Genomic DNA, 14,490 nt, shown 5'->3' on the forward strand with positions numbered 1-14,490 from the left:
CCTTCCTTTTCCCCCTTCGTCCTTAACTTACTTACTCCCTTCCTGTTTTGATCCAATTGACCCAATCTGCTCCCTCCCTCCATCTTTCTTTCCTTCTTTTTCCCCTTCCTTCCTTCCACAATCCTCATCCCTTTCTTTCTTTCTTTCTTTCTTTCTTTCTTTCTTTCTTTCTTTCTTTCTTTCTTTCTTTCTTTCTTTCTTTCTTTCTTTCTTTCTTTCTTTCTTTCTTTCTTTCTTTCCTTCCTTCCTTCCTTCCTTCCTTCCTTCCTTCCTACCCTTTGTCCTTACTTCCTTCCTCTTTTGATCCAGTTGACCTGATCTGTTCCCTCCCTCCATCTTTCTTTCCTTCCCTTTTCCCTCCCTCCCTCCCTTCCCTTTGTCCTTAACTTTCTTCCTCTTTTGGTCCAATTGACTCTGTTCCCCCCTTCACTCCATCTTTCTTTCCTTCCTTTTTCCCTTCCTTCTTTCCCTTCTTCCTTCCTTGAACGAATCTGTTCCCTCCCATCTTTCTTTCTTTCCTTCCTTTTCCCCTTCCTTCTTTCCACAATCTTTATTCCCTTCCTTCCTTCCTTCCTTCCTTCCTTCCTTCCTTCCTTCCTTCCTTCCTTCCTTCCTTCCTTCCTTCCTTCCTTCCTTCCTTCCCTTTGTCCTTAACTTCCTTCCTCTTTTGATCCAATTGACCTGATCTGTTCCCTCCCTCCATCTTTCTTTCCTTCCTTTTTCCCTCCCTTCTTTTCTTCCTTCCTTCCCTTTGTCTTTACTTTTTCCTTCCTCTATCCAATCGAGCCAATCTATTCCATCCCTCCCTCCATCTTTCTTTCCTTCCTTTTCCCCTTCCTTCTTTCCACAATCCTTATTCCCTTCCTTCATTCCTTCCTTCCTTTTTTCGTCCCTTCCTTCCTTCCCTTCGTCCTTAACTTTCTTCCTCTTTTGATCCAATTGACCTGATCTGTTCCCTTCCTTCTATCCCTTCTTCCTTCCTTCTTCTTCCTTCCTTGAACGAATCTGTTCCCTCCCTCCCTCCATCTTTCTTTTTTTTTTTTTATAACTAAGCTATAGGGATTTATAAAGCCAATTGAATTCAATTAAAAAATGAGGAAAGGTTAGTTAGTTAGTTGGTTGGTTAGTTACAATATTTACCAAACAAAATGAAAAAAATAACTAAATACTGAAGACACTTGTTGTTCTTTACAGTTCCTTGATGTAAAATGTGTGAGTGTGATGTCATCAGCTCCACTTCCTGACTCAAGGCTGCTGCCAACCGCTAACAGCTAACAGCTAGCAGCTAACGGCTAGCAGCTAACGGCTAACAGCTAACGGCTAACAGCTAACGGCTAGCAGCTAACAGCTAGCTGCTAGCGGCTAACAGCTAACGGCTAGTAGCTAACAGCTAGCAGCTAACGGCTAACAGCTAGCAGCAGCCCGGGGCTAACCAATCATCCAGGGGTCAAACTAATACACACTAATACACTAATACACTAATCCTTCATTATACAAACCCTTCAAATTCTTGGTTTTGGTAATACATTCATTAGTAACATTGCCATGTTTTATAAAGACATAAACAGTTCAGTTATTCTGTACCCCAAAATGTCCAAACGATTTTCTGTTTCAAGAGGTGTACGTCAAGGCTGCCCTATTTCCTGTTTCTTATTTTTGGTTGTTGCCGAACTTCTATTTTTAAACATTTCACACAACCCAGGTATTCAAGGTTTAACAATATTCAGTCGAGAGGTAAAGATTTCACAGCTGGCTGATGACACGGTTTTATTTCTCAAAGATAAAATGCAAATACAAGCTGCACTACAGGTGACTGGTGAATTTTCAGAAGCCTCAGGTCTTAAACTTAATATCAACAAGAGTGAGATTTTATGTTTATATGAGACGAATGAACAACATATGTTTAATATTCCTGTTAAACAAACTGTTAAATATTTAGGAATTTCTATCACAAAAGATACAGAACTTAGACAGCAACTTAACTTCTTGCCTAAAATTAAAAAAACCAAGTCAATTCTTAATATGTGGCTGCAGAGAGACCTTTCCATTTATGGAAGAGTGTTGTTATCAAAAGCTGAGGGTGTGTCAAGGTTTGTTTACCCTGCTCTGTCACTTTTTCTTAATGATACATTCTGTAAAGAAATCAATAGTTTATTTGTTAATTTTGTGTGGAAGAATAGACACCACCATCTCAAAAAAGATATTATTTGTTTAGAGAGAGCAGAAGGAGGTTTGGAAATTTTAAATTTTTTTCATTTAAATTCCACCTTCAAGGTTAAATGGCTTAAAAAATGTTTGGAACTACCAGAGTCACTATGGAACTTTATTCCGCACAATATCTTTAAAAAGTTAGGAGGCTTAAAATTTCTAATGGGATGCAACTTCACAGTTTCAAAATTACCACTGAAGCTTTCAAAGTTTCATCAGCAAGCTTTACGCTGTTGTTTCAAAGGAGGTTAAATCGAAAGCAACTGGACTTAGTTATTTGTCTAGGAAGACGTTTCACCTCTCATCCAAGAGGCTTCATCAGTTCATGTACGCAGCTGACCAGGCTGGGACTGGTCCAACTATCTGGTGTGGAGACTCACTATTTAACCTCTTGTGTGGGCGTTTCACAAGGGTGATGATGTCACTGGTTCCCTTTTGTGCTCCAAGTGCCAACGACAGTCGTTGGAGTGACAGTCGTTGGTGGGAAGTTGGTTTCGACTTCGTTAGTGCCCTATTGTTTTCTAACAACAGTCGTTGGAGTCACTTGCCACTTGTGAACAGTAGTTGTTCTTTGAGGCTAGATTGTTGAGTCTCCTGGGAAGGGATGAAAGGGCAGCATTGTAAATTGGAGATAGGTGGTGTCTCAGACCTCCTCCCCTGTTGAGGGACGGTTTTTCTACTTTTACAAAAATGGCTTCTTTAACTCCTCTTTCAAACCATCTGTCTTCTCTGTCTAGGATTTGGACATTGCTGTCCTCAAAGGAGTGGGCTTTCTCCTTGAGATGTAAATGGACAGCAGAGTCCAGTCCTGAGGAGTTTGCTCTCCTGTGTTGGGCCATGCGTTTGTGCAGTGGTTGTTTTGTTTCTCCAATGTAGAGGTCTTTGCATTCCTCGTTGCATTGGACTGCATACACCAGATTGCTTTTGTGGGTGTGTGGTGTTCTGTCCTTGGGATGTACCAGTCTCTGTCTGAGTGTGTTGCTGGGTTTGAAATACACAGGGATACGGTGTTTGTTAAAGATCCTCCTGAGTTTTTCTGATACTCCAGACACATATGGAATGACTATGTTTTTTCTCTTGTTTTGTCTTTCTTTCTCAACCACTTTGCTGGTTTTCTTTCTGGAAGCAGCTGCAGTTTTCACAAAGGTCCAGTTAGGGTAACCACAAGTTGTGAGGGCGCCTCTCAGGTGCTTGTGTTCTGCCCCTTGGGCCTGTGAGCTGGTGGGCACATTATCAGCTCTGTGTTGCAAAGTTCTGATAACACCAAGCTTATGTTCCAGAGGGTGGTGAGAGTCGAAAAGTAGATATTGGTCTGTATGTGTGGGTTTTCTGTATACCCCAATGTGGAGGCTCCTGTCCTTTTTCATATGGACGTCACAATCTAAGAAAGGCAGACTATTGTCCTTGACATCCTCTCTGGTGAACTTGATGTTTTTGTCCACTGAGTTAATGTGTTCGGTAAAAGCTTGCACTTCTTTGGTTTTGATTTTTACCCATGTGTCATCCACATACCTGAACCAGTGGCTCGGTGTTGTTCCTTCAAAGGAGTTTAAAGCCTTGTTCTCCACCTCCTCCATGTACAGATTGGCTACAAATCTTTCTGGAATTCACAGTTGGCTAATATTAACTGGCGCAAAGCCTGGTTATGTCCCTTTCAATTCTGTATCTCAAACAAAATCAGAGAGATTCACTTTAAAATTTTGCATTGTATTTATCCTTGTAACAAAATGATTTCTAAGTTTGCTGATGTAGATGAAATGTGCACTTTTTGTGGAGATGAACCAGAGACAATGTTACATTTATTTTGTACTTGCCCATTGTCATTTGTTTTTTGGAGAGATATGGAAAACTTTGTGTACAACAAATGTAAACAACACATAACAATTAGTAACAGAGATATTATTTCAAAGTTTGAACATGAAGAAAAATCAATTAATTTCATGATAAATCTCATGATTTTAATGGGAAAGTTTCACATACACAAGAAAAAATTCTCAAAGTCTCTTCCTAACTTTAATGTTTTCATAGAGGAGTTTAATGTTTATATAAAAACCTTGTCACTGACGCTAAACAAAAAAAGTGAACGCACACTGATATACTTGAACTCATTTTCACTTACCCCAGAATAGTGGAGTAAGAGTGCCTTATCTTTATATTATTAACTGGTTTTTTTTACACAGCATATTTTTTTATTTTTATATTTCATTTATTTATTTTACTTATCTCAACACTGAAAAGTGTCTTTCAATGTCTGTTTCCACGAACATTCCAATTGTTCTCTGATTGTCTGTACTTTGCAAATATGAAATAAAGATTTCATTAAAAAAAAAAAAAAAAAAAAAAAAAAAGGCTGCTGCCAACCGCTAACAGCTAACAGCTAGCAGCTAACGGCTAGCAGCTAACGGCTAACAGCTAACGGCTAACAGCTAACGGCTAGCAGCTAACAGCTAGCTGCTAGCGGCTAACAGCTAACGGCTAGCAGCTAACGGCTAGTAGCTAACAGCTAGCAGCTAACGGCTAACAGCTAGCAGCAGCCAGGGGCTAACCAATCATCCAGGGGTCAAACTAATACACAGGGATCAGACTTGATCCATAAGGAGTTTATGTTGCTATAAACTCTTTAGAGAGCCGAGGTGAAACTTATTACAGCCCAGTATTGATTTTAATGCCGCCTCGACTAACTGTCTTTCATATTTTCCTTCCGTCCTGCGAGAGGAGAGGAAGCGACGTCTCCCACAGCGTCGTCGTCACGGTGACGGAGCCGAGACTGAAGCTCTGCTGCAGACAGACACACACAGTGGTGTAGTCTAATGTGTTGTAGTGGGTAAACTGCTTTCTAGGTGGTAAACTGTTCATACTTGTATCACATAGACGCTGCTTCTCTAACTGTTTTACATCAAGGACCCAAAACTGACACAAATTAGACCACGGACCCCCATTGGACAAAACACCAGGAATACACAAACAATCAATGTACCTTTAAATTAGGCGTAGCTGCATTTTTTAAACATAATAGAGAAATTTCTGGAAAATAAGTGGTACAATTTCTCCAAAAACATTTCTAGAAAAAAGTGGTAAAAAAATTCTCAAAAAAGTTTAAATTTTTTTTAGAAAAAAGTGGTAAAATCTTTTAGAAGAAACTGGTAAAATTTCTCCAAAAAACTCTAGGAAAAGTGCTAAAATAAAAATTAAAAAAAGTTAAACAATATTAAAAAAAGTGGTAAAAGTAAAAATAGTAGGCCTATAGCCTATAGTAAAGAATAAAAAGTTTTTTTTTTTTAATTGAGAAGAAACTGGTAAAATTTCTCAAAAAAATTCTAGGAAAAGTGGTAAAACTTAAACAACAAAAAAAAAGAAAAGAAAAAAATGTAAACAGTAATTAAAAAAGTGAAAAAATTCTAAGAAAAAGTGGTAAAATTTCCAGAAAAAGTAGTGGACCCCTTGAACCCTGTCAACCTCCCACTTTGAGAACCACTGACATTTACTGTAGTTAGATAGTTTAGTTGTACTGGCTATACTGAAGTATTTATGCATTTTCAGTGGCTATACTGAGTAAACCTGAGTATCACAGACTACACCATTAGTTCTCAAAGGGGGTCCCCAACTTTTTCTCGAAATTGTACCAAATTTCCTTTTTTCAGAAATATTAAATTTTTTCCAGAAATCTTTCCAAAAACTCACACCATTGGCAGTAATTTGAACGTACATTGACTAAAAAAAGGAATTTTATTCAGTCTTGGAACAAATATTTGTGCATTTCTGGTGTTTGTTTCAAAATGTTGTCCAATGGGGGTCTGTGGTCTAATTTGTGTTAGTTTAGGGGTCCTTGGTGTAAAAAGTTTGAGAACCACTGGACTACACCACTGCTCTACAGAGCGTCGTCGCGGTGACGGAGTCAAGACTGCATCAGCTCTAGTCCATCAGGCCGGCGCCTCCTGCAGGCAGCGTAGAGAGAGAAGGAGCTGCTCTATCAGATCAGAGACCACGGCCACCTCTGATTACAGCCACTTCATAAACACAGCCTCAGCCTCTCTGTGTGTGTGTGTGTGTGTGTGTGTGTGTGTGTGTGTGTGTGTGTGTGTGTGTGTGTGTGTGTGTGTGTGTGTGTGTGTGTGTGTGTGTGTGTGTGTGTGTGTGTGTGTGTTTGCTGCTGCAGCCTCATTGATCAGCAGCTGGTATCAGCAGGAGGAAATGCACTGGGCTGGTAATTACCTGCTGAGCTCCACTTTAAGGACCTTTCACCTGAGGACTGATAGTCAGCAGCAGCAGCAGCAGCAGCAGCTCAGAGAGTCTGCCGCTCCGCCGCCACCAGCACAGGAGAGAAGAGGCAAAAATACAAATAATTACAACAGCAGCAACAACGGATAATTCACCAAGCCGCTTGATCCACATCGATCTGCCCAAAGGGAAAAAAAAGCTGAATCGACTCGTTCTGCTTCGCTCCGACTGAAGGAAAATCCTCTCAATCAAATTAACTCTGATTCCTCAAACGCATCTTATTAACTTTAATCAAGTTGTTTAGACGGTTTTCCAACATCTGTCCACACACGGACACAGCTGGAAGATAATAAAACTGGTTTCATGTGTGATATTTACAAAAACATACAAGTTTTTCTAACTTTAAAGTTCCATACGGTATAAAGGTAGATGTTTGTATTAAAGCTCCTTCAAAATAAAGGTAGATGTTTGTGTTAAAGCTCCTTCAAAATAAAGGTAGATGTTTGTATTAAAGCTCCAACCAGCCGTCAGGACTTCCTGTCACTTTGTGATGTCACAACTAAGCCCCGCCCCCTCACCACCTGGACTCACCATCCAACAACAACTTTGCAGGATTTTAAGTTTCTCTGAGTGTTTTATTCTGAAATCTGCTCTGTTTTTATTGAATCACTTTAGAAAACAGTCAAACAGCCAATCAGATCAGAGAGGCTCAGAGCCTCCTCCTCTCTTCTGATTGGCTGACACCGACCTATCGTTACTAGGAAAACTACACTGAGATGGTATTTAGATGTTCTCATGGAGCTTTAATGAGAATGACATCATTGTTGTGTTATTTGTTCTGCTTGTTAAAGGACCAGTGGGGCCACATGGAGGAGATCGAGCTGGTCAACGATGGGTCCGGTCTGGGCTTCGGCATCGTGGGCGGGAAGACGACGGGCGTGGTGGTCCGCACCATCGTCCCCAACAGCGTGGCGGACCAGGTCAGACTCGTACCACAGTGCAACAGAATAACAACATTAAAGGGATACGGCAACATTTTTTTTCTGTGTCTTGCCTCACTCCCGAGTCCATGACCAGCAGATAGACACCATCCTTTCGACTATGCGTGCTATGTGTACCTATAGCCTACACTTCCAGTGTTTGAGCTAAGCTAATTAGCGACTTTAGGTGGAGGTAGGCTAACACTACCTATACACTTCCAGTGTTTGAGCTAAGCTAATTAGCGACTTTAGGTAGGAGGCAGGCTAACACTACCTATACACTTCCAGTGTTTGAGCTAAGCTAATTAGCGACTTTAGGTGGAGGCAGGCTAACACTACCCATACACTTCCAGTGTTTGAGCTAAGCTAATTAGCGACTTTAGGTGGAGGCAGGCTAACACTACCTATAGCCTACACTTCCAGTGTTTGAGCTAAGCTAATTAGCGACTTTAGGTGGAGGTAGGCCAACACTACCTATACACTTCCAGTGTTTGAGCTAAGCTAATTAGCGACTTTAGGTGGAGGCAGGCTAACACTACCTATAGCCTACACTTCCAGTGTTTGAGCTAAGCTAATTAGCGACTTTAGGTAGAGGTAGGCTAACACTACCTATACACTTCCAGTGTTTGAGCTAAGCTAATTAGCGACTTTAGGTAGGAGGCAGGCTAACACTACCTATACACTTCCAGTGTTTGAGCTAAGCTAATTAGCGACTTTAGGTGGAGGCAGGCTAACACTACCCATACACTTCCAGTGTTTGAGCTAAGCTAATTAGCGACTTTAGGTGGAGGTAGGCTAACACTACCTATACACTTCCAGTGTTTGAGCTAAGCTAATTAGCGACTTTAGGTGGAGGCAGGCTAACACTACCTATACACTTCCAGTGTTTGAGCTAAGCTAATTAGCGACTTTAGGTGGAGGCAGGCTAACACTACCTATACACTTCCAGTGTTTGAGCTAAGCTAATTAGCGACTTTAGGTGGAGGCAGGCTAACACTACCCATACACTTCCAGTGTTTGAGCTAAGCTAATTAGCGACTTTAGGTGGAGGCAGGCTAACACTACCCATACACTTCCAGTGTTTGAGCTAAGCTAATTAGCGACTTTAGGTGGAGGCAGGCTAACACTACCTATACACTTCCAGTGTTTGAGCTAAGCTAATTACGGGCGATACGGCTCTATCTCCCTTGTTACTGCACGCACAGTGGAAAGGATGGTGTCTATCTGCTGGTCATGGACTCGGGAGTGAGGCAAGACATGAAAAAAAAAAATGTTGGCGTATCCCTTTAAACTTTGACAATCATCGCCTCCTCTCCTCCAATCAGGACGGGCGTCTCCGCACCGGCGACCACATCCTGCGCATCGGGCCGACGGCCACCAGCGGCCTGAGCAGCGACCAGGTGGTGAAGGTGCTGCAGGGCTGCGGGACTCACGTCACCATGGTGATCGCCAGAGATCCACGAGGTCAGAGGTCAACGCTGGGCCCAGCCCCCCCTCCTCCTCCTCCTGACTCCGCCCCCATCTCCTCCTTAACGCCTTCACGCCCCCCCGACCTGCCCCTGCAGCGCCCCAACGCCGGCCCCAACGCCGGCCTGCAGCGCCGCGCCAGCAAGACGGTGAGGAGCCAGAGGAGTCTGTTGTTATAGTTCACTAAAACTAAAACTAGAAGAGAAAACATAATTAGTACATTGAAACAAAATAAAAATGACAGTTTCTCCAAAAACTAGAGCTAGCACCAACCTCCAGGTGTTGATGCTAAACAGCAGTAAAGTTTCATCAGAAAACAGCAGCTTAGTTGTAGTTTTCTTGTCGATGTCTAAAGCTGCAGGAAGAAAACGCCACAGCTCAATATGGGACTGATGGGAACATTATGGGATGGATGCAACTAAAAGGGAACAAGTTCATCTTCAGAGGTCTGACAGAGGCTTTCTCCTAAAACCTGAACAAATACAACTAAGACTAAGACTAAATAAAAACTAGACTAAGACTAAATAAAAACTAGACTAAGACTAAATAAAGGGTATGACAAGTTTTTCATGCGAGAAAGTAGCTGTTTAGATCCCAATGTGCGGTCGGTTTATCCACATGAGGCTGTTTAGACGTTTGCTCCGATGTTTTTGGGAGAAGTGAAGCTCCACCTGTGGAGCAGATCAACGGCTCGTCACAGAGACACCACCCGTCCAGAGAGCTGCTCGGCCGGCCAACCTCCGTCGTCATCCCGGGGGAGAAAACCATCGCTAATTAACTTACCCGCAGGTTTTTAGAGGTTTATCACCGGCTGGTTAAAGTATTTCTAGGAGATAAATGTTGGTCTCATTGATGAAATCTAACAGCTGTATCAGTAGCATTAGTTAGTGTGAATGTAAAGTGAAGCTTCCTGTGTGTATTGGACAGAAGAGCAGCGCTGCCTCGGGGCTCTGGAGCCTACGGACACAAACCACCACATTTACATTAAGTTAACATGGTTTTGAATCCAGGATTTGTGGCAAAAGCTAAAAGCTTGTCACGTCTGCTTATGTGAAAACCAGCAGAGACGACTGATGATGTATATGACTGTTGAAGTGGTGTCCCAATTCGTAGGGGTCGACTTTCAACCCCTACGAATTGTAGCTCCATTTCAAGGGGCAAGGGTTAAGGGCTAGGGCTAGGTACTGGTTCTGGTTCTGGTTCTGGTTCTGGTACCACAACCAGTACTAGTACCAGAACCAGATAAAAACTACAACTAAGACCAGACCAAGACTAAATAAAAACTAGTCTATTCCTCTAAAATAAAAACTAAACTAAAACTGATTCATCACTTGTTGAACTTGCTAAAACTAAACTGGAATAAAAAAGCAAACGGAGAAAATAAATAAAAATCAAAACTAATGAAACATTTAAAACTATAAAACCCTTGGATGAGAGTGTGTGTCCTCTCGCTGCTCTCTCTCAAAGTGTGTTTCCTCTGTGTGTGTGTTTCAGCCCAACCTGGAGGGATATGAGATCCACGAGGTTTCTCTGAGCAAGAAGGACGGACAGAGTCTGGGCATCTCCATCATCGGCTACAACCCTCTGACCAGCCAAGGTACACACACACACACACACACACACACACACACACACACACACACACACACACACACACACACACACACACACACACACACACACACACACACTAAACCTCCAGACCATAGAAACACTGAGGAAGACTCAACAAAGAGAGAAGTAAAAAAAAATATCACAACAGAAGAGAGAGGCGTTGCTGCTGAAAGAGCTGTGGTGCTTTTATTGTGAAAGCTTCTTTATTTTGAAGGAGCTTCAGGGCTTTTACTGTGAAGGGTCGTCACATTTGAAACGTTTTTCAGAGTTTGTCTGAGGTTTAAGTCTCTGTCTCGTCCAGATGCCGTAGGAGTGTTTGTCAAGCAGGTGGTGCCGGGCAGCGCTGCAGACCACAGTGGAAACATCCGAGTCCACGACCGACTCATCGCTGTAAGGGCCTGTGTGTGTGGTTAAAGGGATAGTTCAACATTTAGTCAAATTGGCCCATTGCCAGAACCCCTATAGTCATAGCAGTAGGTTCGTTACCTTTAATTGTCGGTGCAAGCTATTTTTAGAACTCAAACTCATCAAATACACAATCCAACAACTCCACAACGCTCTGGTGGACAAGTTGTGAGCTGCACATTCACCACGCTATGAGATAATAACACAACGTTACCACACAGAGTTGTTTTAGAGGGAAATTCATGTAAAACCACTGATGCACGTTGCCTTCAGGGACAGTTTTTCATCAACAGTCTCTGTATTTCCCTCTAAAACAACTCTGTGTGGTAACGTTGTGTTATTATCTCATAGCGTGGTGAATGTGCAGCTCACAACTTGTCCACCAGAGCGTTGTGGAGTTGTTGGGTTGTGTATTTGATGAGTTTGATGAGGGAAACCAAGAAATCCCATAATGAGCCTCCGTAGCGTAGCTCTGAGCAGCTCACGGCTCTGCTCCGCCGTTCTAAAAACAGCTTGCACCGACAATTAAAGGTAACAAACCTACTGCTATGACTATAGGGATTATGGTGATGGGCCAATTTGACAAAATGTTGAACTAATCCTTTTAAAGGGTGTGAAGGACCAAAGATTAACTCAAACTTTTACTTCACATTTCATAAAACATGTAACAAGTTGGAGTTGAGCCGACCTGTTGTTTCTTCCCTCTGTGTCTTCTCCTCCTTCTCCTTCCGTCTCCTCAGCTGGACGGCGTGAGCCTCCACGGATTGACCAATCAGGAGGTGCTGCAGGTGATGAAGCAGACGGGTCAGACCGTCGTCCTCACCGTGGTCAGGAAGAAGCCCAGAGTCCTGGAGCGCTCCCTGGATAAAGGTCAGAGACTAGGGCTGCAACTACAGTACACTGCAAAAACTCAACATCTTTCCAAGAATATTTGTCTTATTTCTTGTCAAAATGTCTCATTTCTAGTCAAAACTAATATCTTTTCACTTAAAATAAGACTCATCACCTGAAAATGAACTTGTTTTTAGATCATTTTCACTTGTTTCAAAGTAATTTTCACTTGAAATAAGTAGAAAAATCTGCCAGTGAAAGCAAGTTTTCTGTGTTTGTAATAAGAAAGAAAAACTTGCTCCACTATCAGATTTTTCTACTTATTTCAAGTGAAAATCTGCTTGAAAGAAGTAAAAAGTGTCTAAAAACAAGCTGCTTTTAATGTGATGAGTCTTATTTTAAGTAGAATGAGATTTGTTTTGACTAGAAATAAGACAAATATTCTAGGTAAGATGTTGAGTTTTTGCAGTGTAACGATCATTTCCATCATCGATTCATCTGTCGATTATTTAAACGATTAATCGATTAGTTGTTTGGTCAATAAAATGTTAGAAAATGTCGAAGAATATCAATCGGCGTTTCTCAAACCACCAGACGACATCGTCCTCAAATGTCTTGTTTTGTCCACAAACCAAAGAGAGACTCAGTTTATTGTCGTAAAGCAAGAAGTTGAAATCAGAGAATTTTGACTTTCTTTTCTTCAAAAACTGCTCAAACCGATTATTCGATTATCAAAATAGTTGATATAGTTGCCATATAGCGGAGACTGCCACAATTGTTACATTTCATCAATGAGACTAGGGCTGCAAGTAACGATCATTTCCATTATCGATTAATCTGTCGATTATTTAAACGATTAATCGATTAGTTGTTTGGTCAATAGAATGTTAGAAAATGTTGAAAAACATCAGTGTTCCTCAAACCACCAGACGACATCGTCCTCAAATGTCTTGTTTTGTCCACAAACCAAAGAGAGACTCAGTTTATTGTCATAAAGGAACAAAGAAACCAGAAATATTCACATTGAAGAAGCTGCAATCAGAGAATTTGGACTTTCTTTTCTTCAAAAACTACTCAAACCGATTATTCGATTATCAAAATAGTTGACGATTAATTTAATAATCAATTATTGTTCGATTAATCGATTAATTGTTGCAGCTCTAAATGAGACCAACATTTATCTCCTTAAAAGAATGTAACCAGCCGGCGGTAAACCTCTAAAAACCTGCGGGTAAGTTAATTAGCGATGGTCTTTTCTCCCCCGGGATGACGACGGAGGTTGGCCGGCTGACCAGCTCTCTGGACGGGTGGTGTTTAGAAATCGAGATACGAATCGAATTGTGACTTTGGTGTGTTGTGGTGCCTGTATTGTTACATATTGAGTTTTAATTGATTAAATGCTGAGTTCATCTTGCAATAATAAACTATGGAAGCAGCTGATTGAACCTTTAAAAGAAACAGTTTAAAATCAAACAATGGAGAAGAGCTGAATAGATATGAGCCCGATCCTGCCAGTGTGGTGTTGTGTTGTGAACGCTGCTCATGCTGCGTCTCAGTCTCAGTGACTGTGTGTGTGTGTGTGTGTGTGTTTGTGTTGCTCTAATCTGCAGCTGGTTACCTCTGTGTTGAACTTATCACAGCTTTTGTTCCTATTTCCTGTCGGGGCTCCTCTCTGCCTCTGTCCTCTCACCCAGATTAAGATGACAAATTTGTTTACAACTCGGTGTAATTTTCCCAAACGCTCCGTTTCCTCCTCCTCCTCCTCCTCCTCTTCCTGCAGCAGCAGCGTCCACTGAGATTAATTCTCCTGGTTCAGGGTCATTTTTTTGTCTTGCGATCGGCCGGCGGCTGCACTGGTCAGCCTGCAGGCCAGAGAGAGAGAAGAGAAGAGATTTTATTTTATTTTTTTCCAACGGAGAGGAAGAAGAGGAGTTTAGGGCTCTTATCTCCTCCAGACGTCTTTTATTTCATTACCGAGGAAACACAGAGAACTGGAAACCAGCTGAGTTCAGCCGCTATAGTTCTCAACTTCTCCTCCTCGGCTCATTGCTGTGACTCTCTTATCTCCAAACACACGAGTGATGATGAGCCGGGAGGTCAGAGGTCAAAGCAGCAGCCTCACTGCCTTCACATAGCTCCATCTATAATCTGCTCAGACAGACATCAACAACTTGCAAACTGCTTTTAATTCACTAATCAAACATAAACTGCTGCTTAATGCAAATAAGACTAAATACATGTTGTTTACCAGATCACCATACTGTGCATCTTTACACCAAAACTGGCTCAGGAATCGAGAGAATCACAGAGAGAGGATTTCTCATTCAAATACCACATTAATGATCTTATTTTAAAGGGATAGTTCAACATTATGTCAAATTGGCCCATCGCCATAATCCCTATAGTCATAGCAGTATAGGTTTGTTACCTTTAATTGTCGGTGCAAGCTATTTTTAGAACGGCGGAGCAGAGTCGTGAGCTGCTCAGAGTTACGCTACGGAGGCTCATTATGGGATTTCTTGGTTTCCCTCATCATCAAACTCATCAAATACACAATCCAACAACTCCACAATGCTCTGGTGGACAAGTTGTGAGCTGCACATTCGCCACGCTATGAGATAATAACACAACGTTACCACACAGAGTTGTTTTAGAGGGAAATTCATGTAAAACCACTGATGCACGTTGCCTTCAGGGACAGTTTTTCATCAACAGTCTCTGTATTTCCCTCTAAAACAACTCTGTCCGGATTATGGCAAATGAGACA

The 14,490-nt window shown here is 41.8% G+C and overlaps 1 protein-coding gene across 1 annotated transcript in view; it reads left to right on the plus strand.

Annotated features, from left to right (window-relative positions):
• The window catches only part of patj (PATJ crumbs cell polarity complex component), a 190,137-nt gene that overhangs the window by 19,118 nt on the left and 156,529 nt on the right, over nt 1-14,490 (plus strand). The window contains exons 7-11 of the mRNA XM_083970966.1: nt 7,278-7,406; nt 8,732-9,022; nt 10,368-10,470; nt 10,789-10,877; nt 11,633-11,762. Coding sequence (XP_083827092.1) covers nt 7,278-7,406; nt 8,732-9,022; nt 10,368-10,470; nt 10,789-10,877; nt 11,633-11,762 — 742 coding nt within the window. The remainder of the gene's footprint in view (nt 1-7,277; nt 7,407-8,731; nt 9,023-10,367; nt 10,471-10,788; nt 10,878-11,632; nt 11,763-14,490) is intronic.

This window comes from Trachurus trachurus, assembly GCF_905171665.1.
Source record: "Trachurus trachurus genome assembly, chromosome: 4".
NCBI lineage: Eukaryota > Metazoa > Chordata > Actinopteri > Carangiformes > Carangidae > Trachurus > Trachurus trachurus.